This window comes from Echinococcus granulosus (assembly GCF_000524195.1).
Source record: "Echinococcus granulosus chromosome Unknown EG_S00029, whole genome shotgun sequence".
Lineage (NCBI taxonomy): Eukaryota > Metazoa > Platyhelminthes > Cestoda > Cyclophyllidea > Taeniidae > Echinococcus > Echinococcus granulosus.
In genome coordinates this window covers 275,156-286,647 of record NW_020170409.1, presented here as the reverse complement: position 1 = coordinate 286,647, position 11,492 = coordinate 275,156, and the positions used below count along the sequence as shown (strand labels likewise).

The 11,492-nt window shown below is 40.0% G+C and overlaps 1 protein-coding gene across 1 annotated transcript; it reads right to left on the bottom strand. All coding sequences in view use genetic code 11, as the record gives it.

The window, feature by feature from the left end:
- EGR_04562 (hypothetical protein) lies at positions 1–10,518 on the bottom strand (the record flags this gene model as incomplete). The annotated part of the gene is made up of 4 exons (XM_024493811.1): positions 1–311; positions 3,797–4,045; positions 6,862–7,092; positions 10,377–10,518. The coding sequence occupies 4 exons, from the start codon at positions 10,516–10,518 to the stop codon at positions 1–3; spliced, it is 933 nt and encodes a 310-aa protein (XP_024351739.1).
- Between the last annotated feature and the right edge of the window lie 974 nt (positions 10,519–11,492).

The window sequence follows — 11,492 nt, the reverse complement described above, 5'->3', positions numbered from 1 at the left end:
TTAAATGCGCAAGTGCCCACCAAGATTACATTCATTTTGTTCAAGCTGACAGTCCTCCTCGCACTTGATGAGCTGGGAGGTGTTTTCGACGTCATCGTTGACGTCAGTGGTAGTAGATTCGCGGAAGAGGCGACATAGGCCGGTGGAATGTCGTTGGGACCGTTTTGAGAAGGCGAGGCCCTGACAGCTCGGTGTCCCAGCACACGATTCGCGACACTGCTCCAGGGAGATATGACGCTCTAGTCGGAATTCATTTGCCCTAGCGTAGAAATTCAAGATAGGGTCCACGGGCTTGAAACAGCGATTCTCGTCTGAGGAGAAGAAGCAATTCACAGTAAAAATTACAGACCTGGGTCTTCTTTTGTTGGCCCTTTGTTGTAAATTAGACATTTATTCTTCTGCATGTGAGAACTGCTTAGTAAACTTTTTCTAGCAGACATAGCTGACAGCACAAATCAAACAAAGATGGACCTTTTCATTAGTACTTTCCTTATTTTTTTGAATTTTTTTCAAGAAAACTTCCATTACCTTTCTTCAAATTGAGGCTCTTTGTTTAAAGATCCGCTGGTAGCAGCGCTTACTCTCGTAAAACGGTCTCAAATTTCTTGTATTTCCTTAGCGAACTTCGCCAAAAGGTAGTGGCAAACATATTCAAACATAACAAAAAATAGTACATAATGACATTACCACGTCTGCAGGACGTTAGAAATCGTTGCCATGCTCTAGGAAATAGGGTCATCATTTTTAGCGCCTACTTCCTCAATCATTTATTTTGACTTTTCCTGTACCTGTCTTTTATCACAATAGTGGCCATTTACATCTCCTTCACCTTGCTCTTGAGGGTAATGCACTTTATTTCGTATTAGATATTTTAGAAACCTTACTTTTCGTAAGTGTGACAGATTGGACATGTCGGCCTTAGTTGGAAAAACAATATTTCATTTTTTGTGATCATAGGCAGAGGCACCTGTAGTCCATGTTTCATTTTAACCGTCGCTTTTGTAGCCATCCTCTTTCACCTCATTGATGTTGATCCTTTAGTTTCAGTGTTTTAGCCTTACTGATCGTGAATTTTATGGCTTAGAATCCAATCTCACGGTTTTTTGCTGCACTTTTTATGTAGGGCGTCTTCCATCCATTATATCTCAAATTGAAAATATAAATTTTTAAGTCCCTATGTTCTGCTAAACGAGATAATGATAGCTTATTTTAATCACTCCATCTTATATACGCTAATTTCATAATGGCACCACGACACTGTCTTTTGGTGGGTGATATATGCCAGTAAAAGAGTAAGTCCAATTCACTAATTCACAGGGGAGAGTATTTTAGGACGTGGTCACACCTGAGTCGTGCATAATTACCCAGTCATTTCCATTGACACAGGACCCTCTCAGTTCTTCTGCACGCCTATAATTAAGCCACCTGGTGACTCGCAGCCTCTTTATTTCTTTCAAGTATGACTTTGCCTTGCACTCGCCAAGCTCAACTGTAGGAATCAATTTGGTCAACAGCGCCATCCAAAGTAACTCATCTATAAAAATCCGCAGGAGTTATAATGAGTTTCGTGAAAGATAACCGTCTTGCCCATATCCTTCGTTTTGATTTACACAAACTGATGGCTTATTTCCACGGTCGCCAGGATAGTACCTATTTACTACCATCATGTTTTTCCAGCTGGACCAGTTTTTTTCAAGTTATGATACAGCCCTTTTACTTTTTGAAAAGCAGTTGGATCCAAATTATGACGTCAAGTCCACTTTGTCAGAACGTGAAAAGCGTTTTTAGAATATGAATTCATATGATTCGACAAGAAGTAGACGCTAGATTTTGGGAAACTATGCCCTCTCTTCTTCACCCCGCTTTTGTAATCATCAAGTTTGAGGTACCCTAAATGGGATTTCTCTATTTTTAACTGCGATGCAAGAATATATGATTTAAGTGTTTGGTTGACTATATAGGCCTTTCCTCTTTTGCGATTCGGCCTCACCAAAGGTACCGGGGGTCCTACTCATGCCATCTATGCTGATTTTGCATCAGCCCCTCCGCACGTCGGTAATACAGCTGTTTATCATTTTAAATACCCTGAAAGATATTCAGGAGCAATTCAAGTGTCTCCAAAAACCTGCTCTTAGCTGCCACCATTTTTATGGTATAAGATTTATAACCTGAAGCAGCCAACCATACAGAAAGGAAATTGTATGGAAAAGTATTCCTGCCTAGAATATGCATGAATAGATAACGAGCCCTGCGAAACAGGGACTTCTCTTCCATGTCCTTCTCACTTATTAATTTTGGAGTTTTCAAGCTATTGCCCATTGTCAAAATTTGTAGTGTAGATTATTGTGGTTCGAAAGCTGACTCCGAACTCATTCGCCCAGAAGAGCCGACGCTTTAGGACCTTTTTGATCTGGTGCATGTGGGAACGAGGTTGATCTTTTGGAATAAGGACCTTCTTTTATCACGCCACTTTAAGAGCTCTTCATTTGAAAACTGCTTTTCTTCAACACTTACCTACTCGTAACTCCTCTTTTATACTGATCTAATTTGAGAAAATTGCATGGTTATTGGTGCCAAAATCATCAAATGAACCTACTTGTCGATCCCAAAAATTGAACTTCATCTTTTGAAATAGTCACTTTGTTAAATCTTCCCCAACCTTCGAGTCATGGTAATGACCTATTTTGAGACTTACTGACAGGTGGCGCTGATTTTATCACTCGTCATCATTGAGACGACACTTATTTGAATTTCCCTTCAAAATGTGACAAAAATGATTAATTAATTAAAAGGTATAAGACCTTTCATGTACATAGCATGTGGCTCAATGATTTCCGTATATCCGATTCAGTCAAACTAAGGAACATACCATTTTTTTCAAGAATCACTCTTGCCCTCTACAGAGGTAAGTCAAACCAAAGTACGATTCCTTTTCATCATACACTGAATTAGTAAATCAATCCGAGAGCCCAACTCATGCAAAAGTGATTAGGATGTCAATGTAATGCTATTCTTTTCAAAGGGAGGATGGTGCTTCGAGAGGCATGAGTCGAACGGCATTGTGAAAGCACAAAAAGGCCATTCGGTGGCGTACTTAACAAGAAACTTAAAATTATGCACATAGGCCCTGTTTACGTGGGATATCATTATCGGGGCTTCATTATGGCGCTTTAAAACTGACACATAACATTCACAACTCTCCTTCTCAAGCCCTATTTGAAAGCCTTTTGGTAGTCAAATTCCTTGCTTAACACCGGATTTTCTTGTTTTCCATAAAAAATAAGGAACTAATCTAATTAATGAATTTAATCTCTATTTATGGCAGGTCATTCAATTTTAAATAGATTTTTTCGGTCGTAAGCCTACCTCTAAGTAAATGTTGATGCTAGCTTCATATATTGAGGACTTCCAGTTTTCTTATCTAATAGCGCACATCACATATGACAGCATTTGTTACAATAGAGTAACTGGAAAAGAAAAACAAACGTAATATTATGTTACAGCAAGAAGATTTCTAGGCTGTGACGGCTGATCTTCCTCTAGTGCAGAACTTAGTAGTGAATACCTTAACAAAGTGGCGAAACCTCACGATAAAAATTCCATTTAATGGATTTCCGTTTTACTTATGCTCAGTGGAGCAGGAATTATCTCATCAAACAACGGACGTGTAAGCATATTTTAAGCATTCAGCTATCTGTCCTTTTGTGCTGCCAAAAAATCGTGCATATACCTTTATACTCCTATTACCATCTTCAGGAGTAGTTCATGTACAACAAGGAGACTCTGAGAGACGTACTTTTTCGGACATAGATGGCAAGCAGACAGAGTTGAAGGGGCTGTTGCTGGCGACGCAACAGGAGCCACCGGCCGTGGAGAGGAGTAGCGCAGTGGACGGTTGCGCTGTTGACGCTGTGGAGATCGGAGGTGGCGGTATTGCACAGTGAATAGGCGTCCCATGGCAGTCCTGCCGTAACCTTCACCCCACCGCCGTAGTGCGTCACGCTGTGCATGTACGTCGTCACGAATACTTCGAGGTCAGAGACGTCTGAAAAAGCCGTAATTTTGAGCCATCAAAATTGGCCATTCGATTAAGAAAGCAATTATCAGTCACTAAATCAACCGTCGGTCTAATTAATCACTCCTTTACCTATTTACTCCAATAATCCCTTACTTATTTCTTATCTTTAATTCTAGTGCACCTACCTCCTCAAAGACCATAAAGCCACTAGCTTATTCCTTCCTTCATTTACCCACTCAGTTATTTAACAACTCCTAGCTCATTCATTCAGTCGTTTCACCAACTCAGCCGCTCTTTCATTTTATTTGTGTCATTAATTTAATCGAGCTTTTGTCCCGGGCTTAGCCATTCGTCCCTGACTAATATCTTCAACCTCCCTCTTAAGCGGATACTAATTTGCGTTTGCCTTAGTTTTGATAGCAATTTTTAAACACCATCTTAACTGACAGAAGAAAAATCTATTCAATAAGGTTGGCTGTAGAGTTCGGTCAGCTCTTTTTATTCAAGCAAAAAACCGTTTAACGAGGTTGTCATTTGTTTCTGCGAAGTCAAATATCCAAATACGTCACCCTCTACATCGACATTGTAGTAGGCGGGACTCGCAGAGCTCATGGCGCTGTGGACACGTCAATCGGCAACCGGCACAACAATGCCCTAACGTACTTTGATAAAGCCTTACAATAGGAAGAGCTAGGACGCCAAATCTTCCAGCCGTCCATTCAGCATGCAAAGCGTTAGGGGCTTACTAAAGCGATTATAAATTTTGGCCTATCTTGAGACAAACAGTAAACTCATTTAAGGTTTATTTGCAAGTCTAATTTCTATCCCAAAGGGTGGACACAATATCTATTTATTAGGGGTTTTGATACCAACCACCCAAATTAATGACTCGAGCTGTCTGGGCGCGTAGTCTCCACGATGGAACCGGTAATAAAACTTGTACAGCACGTCATGTATTTACAAAACTTGGAATAATGCACCTCTTCAAAGGCCAAATGCAATATGCAAAATTTTGTTTTATGAATAGTGATTAATTGAACAGTAAAGGCTTTTAGTGGCTAAAGCATGTCCTTTGGTCACGCAATAGTCGACATTTATTTCACGCAGCACTTGTACGGAACTGTCAGCTATGCATTTTTGAAGGTTTTAAGTGGCATACCAATGATATCAGGATAAAGCAGGGACCTTGGAGATGACTCTAGTGCCTTTTGGTGCTGGTTTAAACTAGGGTGGTGCTTTCAACCGACAAGTCTGACAGAAAAGGGGAAACCCATTTTTGCCCTTTCTTTAAATATAGAGTACCAAAATATATGAACAGTAAATACTGCATTCGAATTTCTGCAAAGGTGTCTTACATTACAACAAAATACATTAAGATTTTGGACTTATTTATGGGGGTTGTTTCGATATATAATTTAACCATCAAGTCACTCAGTATTGAAGCGTCGAGTTGTCTCCTTGAAGTGCCATATAATTAGTGCAATAAGGTGGTATTAGGAGAAGCTGATAAAATGAGCCCTGCTCAATGAACAACTCGGTGAGCTCAACCCCAAAATTCGCCTTTTAGCTGCTTCCAAAATCTGCCGACGATTCAGTCCAGCCTGTTTAAACTTTTCGATAGTCACGGTACTTGCATCATTCCAATTTAACTTATGGTGAATTTATTGTCAAATTACAAGTCTACTTTTAAACAAGGTCCAAAAAACCTAAGGCAATTTTTCACATGATTATTATAGTTACTTCAATCCATTACCACATAACGATGCTGAGGCGACGTAAAGCCCTTTAGCCATGCACCCGAGGCGGGAACTTAGAGACGCAATCTTCGATGCTTCCTTGCTTCGTAAGGCACTAATTTTTATGTGCTCTTTCCTTTTATGAAACAAATTGCTGTAGCTGACATTTTTAGGAAATGAATTACAAAAAAGTGGAGTCAAGAAGTGGACGTAATTTGACACTTAATGCATCGGACTGTACAGGGATTGAATTCTCTGAGGAGGTGAGTGGCGTTGTTCTAGCCGGACTATTCCTCAACTGTGCCGCAAAAATGACTAAAAATCCCTCGATTACAATGTATTTTTGTAATTATAGATAGCCTAAAGTGTTACATGAAATGAATTTGTGAAAGAACCATGATTTTGCCCTATAGCATAAAGTGGAACCGAGGCTTTTGAATTGGAAAATAAAAGAAGAGGTTTAAAGCAAGGGAATAGCGCTTTTTTCTCACAGTTTCCCCAATTTTGTGTATGTGCACGAATTGCAGCGTTTAAACAAGCTCTGCATATCTTCGACGCAACTATTTGTCTATACACACGAGCTATCCTAAGATAACTTACCTTTCCTAGTGTTCCACATGAGGAGAGTTTTGTGTGAATGATTAGGTTCTTTGTTTTCACAGAAAGATTCGTCACCCATGCAAGTTCACGATGAGCTATGAGCAGACAAGACATCTGTGTTCAGGAGTTTTACGTTTTAGTTGAATGTTTGCTTGATAGGATGCTTTGGTAGTGGGTTAGAAGCCACCACGGTCAGGACCGTCACCAACGCACTGTTCTCGAAGCCCTTCCTGAGTACTTGCTGCTAATAAGCGGGTATCTTGTTTACAAGAAACGGCATTAATGTAAGTTTTTTTTCATGCACGCAATGCTTTTGTTGCTTACTGCTTTAATTAAATTCACATAGACTGGTCCACAGGAAACAGTGGGATTTCTTCGACCCATTACGACGGTGACATTTTTTCTCGCTTTTACAACTTCACAATTATGGACTAATGTTCGATTGGAGGTAGTCTAGAGAGGTAAGAAAAACGGACTACCAAAGGAGGATTTTTTAGAAAATGGTACCTGCGGTGTTGGAGTTGTGGACGAGGTAGATCTCCGTGATGTTCTGCGTAACGACGCCGAGATCGATGACGAGCCAACTGAAGCCGTCAGGGTCGAAGTGGCCCATCTTAGAGTGAAAGCAGGTCGGTAGGTTTACGCCCTCCTCCTCGTCGATGGCATAGGTTGGTAAACTGTCCTCCGCCACGGAATTGGCGTAGGCCCTGGCATTCTTCAAACTCAGCAATTGAACTCCTGTGGCGTTAGGAAACAAAAATCGTGTCATAAATGAGCATTGTTTATTTGTACTTTTGATAGGTGACATTAGATTATTTATTTTGCGAAGGTCGCTTAAGAGTTCGCTGTTAGAGATAGAGCAGTGAAGGCCAGACAGTGGATGGAACAAGGAGAAGAGCACACCTTATTGTCCGCCATGTCTTAAATGTTCTCGTTTGTTATAGACTAGTACTTGCTGTCAGATTTTATCTCAGTCTGAATAAAAAAATAAGCTTAGCTTATGCTTTTCGGAAAATGATCTCATGAAACACGATCACGCCACGTTTACTACCAATGCACTTTCTCAGCATGGATACATGTTTGCATCATAGTCAGCCCTTCGATAATGAAGGTGTATGCAGAACCCATTTTCATCGCCAAAGTAATTTATTCGTCTGATAGGCTGCTAAGATATTTATGCTAAATAATGAATATTTTCGCAAACGGTTGCGTAAAATGGCAAGATGTATCCATGTAAATCTAAATTTAGAGCTGGTAGCTACATCAATAACCGTTATATATCCTTCTTTGATTTGTGTAACCTTTGAAGACTGCTTACAATCAACCTACTTCTATTTCGCACATGAAAAGCAATTCCTCAAAATGCAGAAATGTTATTTAAAATTGTTTTTAAAAGCAGAATATCTGACTTTGTGAGAATGAACGCTGACTGAAATGTGTCGAGGGCAATTGTTCGCCAGTACAGCCTCAGCGTTGCGCGACGCACTTTCTGGCGAGCGAAAGTACCGGCAAGCACAGCTCAACTGTGACCGATCGATATCGATTCGCTGTGGTTTATTGAAGATCGATACAAACGGTTTATACCCTTTGGACATGCTAATATGCAATTATTATTAGAGCCGGGTTTTATTTTACGACTTCATACGTCATCGGCAAGCATTTATGCCATTTTTTGAGTTTTAGGAGATGTTTAAAAAACCCGAGCGTATAACTAATTAAAAGCAGCCATTTGTCCTTCTTTTTCAGAAATTGGAGATAGCGCAGATTCACGAAAAGAATTTAGTTACCTCAATTTGCTGGCATCAAAGTTTGCATAGGAAGAAATAAAGGTAATGATTTTCCCGCACCTACTTTATTACCACTACATTTATCATATTAGCATGCTTGTTATGAGTTTAACAGATGCAATTCTTTTTGTAAAACTTGGAATTAGTAAAGTCATTAACAACAAGTGTAGAAATTAAGGTGATAGATGAAATGATTAGTACTGACTTTGACTGTAGCGCTTCGAGACTTCCAGAAGGGTTGGGCTGCCTAGAGGCTGTACGACCTGACAAAGGTACAAAGGCGTAGCCTCAAGTGCCCGCAAAAGCAAACAACAAACTGCCAAAGTATTACTCAGACGCTTTGGGATATGAGCCGTAGATAAAACTACTATGCGGTGTACATCATGCCGCAGACTACTAGAGCCTGTGGAGAGAACCTCGTCTATCAACTGACTCGTTTTAAGCTTATCCACAGAAAATGCATTCGCACTTTTTGTAAAAATTTATTTGAAAAAGTCCACTTAAGTGGTAGATGTGGAGCAGCAATAGTAAATACGATATGGCCTACTGGGCAACGAATCTACATAATTATATCCTAAAAAACCAACTTAATGTTAAATCCTTCGTTTGTTCACCCAGTGATTTGCAACTCGCCATCAACGCCCATCACAGTGAGCACCTAAACAGTTGATGTTGAATGGGTATTCGCTCGACTTAAAATGCCATTGCCAGTGATGTGTATTGGTTGGCTTCCACTGGCAGGGCGCTGAATAGGTAAGGCGTTTGGTTTGGTAAAAAAGGCCTTCCAAATATTCAAGCGGCTGCTGGAATAGTGTGCGGCATGGAGGAGCAAATTCAAAGTTACGACAAATGTCGCAGGCAGGTGGAAGCCTAAGCAATGCATAAAGGTACCCAGTTTACAAGTTAAGTGTCGGAACAAGGCAAATCTCATAAAACAACAATCTGATAAGGCCTGCTTGGAGCTCTCAAAAACGCATGAGCGCATAAGTAGTCCAAGTTACCTAACACTGTTTATATTGAGATGAAATTCCCGCCATCTTTTAAATATTTCATCATTTAACCCTACAAATTCCTTTTGATAGACGTTTAATTAATGAAAAATTGGTGTTTATTTTTTTCAAATCAAAAATAGAGCAAAAAAATCATTTTTTATATCGCCTAAAATTAGTTGTCTCGTGATCAGTTATGAGGTTTCCCTGCAGGCAGACATGCTAAAATTTCATTTTGGGGGAAAAATTTTGCTCATTTAGCACTGCCGCTCCTGTATTTTGTTCATGTTCCGCACTTTAAAATGGGCATTCCCTTATAGGTGTCATCCGAGTTGATAGTTGCGTAATGCCTGACACATATCAGCGCTTAAAACACATTCGCCACTCGAAATATATATTCTCGAAAGCATTGCCGTCAACATAGCCTCTTTCCCCTTATAACTGAGCTGTAAGCCACAAACAGATGGATTATTTTAGAGCAATCAAATAGACGTAGGATGAACTTATTCGGGAGGGAATTACATTTTGTAGTCTCTAAGCAGCATACCCATAGATATAACACTTTACATAGGCTTTTGCGGTTGCTCTCCCCCGAGACCCAGCTGGCAAGCGCAATAGAAATCCATTTATAGCAGTTTTAGGTCTTTCCCATTCTAGGCAGGATGAGAAGAGCTATATTTTATTGAGTGAAATTGTGACCGTTGGCCGCATTATCATGTTGTCTATTTCCATTTGGTGCACCAATCAAATTCGGACACTATGTCGCAGCACAACAGGTAACGAATTATATTTTTTCTCTGACGCCGGGGTGTTTTTTTTCAAAAACAGCTTATAATCCTTTACTTCAAAAACAAAAAAGGCGCATTTCTGTGTTTGGTTTCCCGTCATCGGAATAGGCAACCTATTTTGCATTTAAAGTTGCCCTATTAATGTACTCATCTTTAAAAAAACCAAACACTAGTGGCCAAGTCTGGACAGACATGGCTCCAAACTGGATTTGAAAAAGCCATTTAGCTAAGCTTTAATTCACTTATTTTGGAACATTACGTCGTAATTTCTATAAAACAACGGAAAAAATATATTTTTAAATGTTAATGCTCTTATTGAAAATAGTTTTTTTAGTGGAAAAATTAATCGTTTAATGGGAGATATAAAAGTAACTTCTGACTTCGAGCTACGAAAGTCTATAAACGTGCCCAATCAACCGCAGATGACACATCGACTGATAATGCAGTCATCAACATACTCGAGGAGTTGATAGATCCGGTGAATAGAGCGAGAGTAAAGAAGCCAAGGAGGACCATGTCGACGGGCGGAGACAGCAACCGCGACGGCAGGGCAGGTTGTGTGCTGGTTTGTGTGGGTGTGTGGTGTGCTGATATGGCCATGGGCACTTTCCTCACCAACCAATCACAGAGCTCCTAGCTTGATACGTCCACTTCGCACCCGCCTGCACTTGTTCATGACTGCTGGGGAGTCCTCGCCACTTTACCCTTCACTCATCAAAGAAATGGCTGGCAATCATTCGGAATTGCCAATAGGTGTCTGCACCTGAGGGATCGTAATTGTGACAAAGTTCTTCAGCACGGTAGCCTACATGCGTCTGGCATACTACTAATCCATGTCTGTATTGGTGGCGGTCGAGCTTCCAATCGTTTAGCTCTTCTGTGTGCTCAAAATATATTTCTTTCTTAATTCCACAATCTCCTCATGCTTCTAGAGAACCCTCCATTTCCCCAGTCCTTATGCTTACTTTGGCTTTCACCCAACATGATCATGTTTTACTATCAAAAGAAAGTCAACGAGCATTTCAGTTGAGCACAGAATTTTGAGTCACTGGTTTTCTGAAAGTAATTAGAATCTTCTCTATTTTGTCCTCTATTATCTTAGTCTATTAAATAGTTTTAGAGACCTTCATAGACCTCTCCTTACCTAGACTAACATTTTCACTCAAAATGGCGAACAAGAAGATGAAGCTTTAGTCGATTAAAAAGGGAAGATTATTTGGAATCGCATTTGGAAAGTACCCTAGCATCAATAGAATTGCTTGTATAATTATCCTTTCTATCGAGGTGCTTAAGGATAAGATTTGTGACCTCAAAGTAAAAGGGGAGAAACCAGTGTGGAACAGGGCCCCTGATGTAAAAAAGAATCGAAAATCCCACCAGCGAACTTAAAAGATCAACCCTCCTAATTTATTGAGAATGTTTAGTTGTACACTTAAAAACACAAATGACACCTGGAGAAGCCTGTTAAAAATACCAGAATGCATTCCTTCCCACTGGGACACTTAACTTTTGCCATTAGTCGCACTTAAATCTTCAAGTTCTGGAACTACTTTGGAGTTCTAAATTGGTTGGTT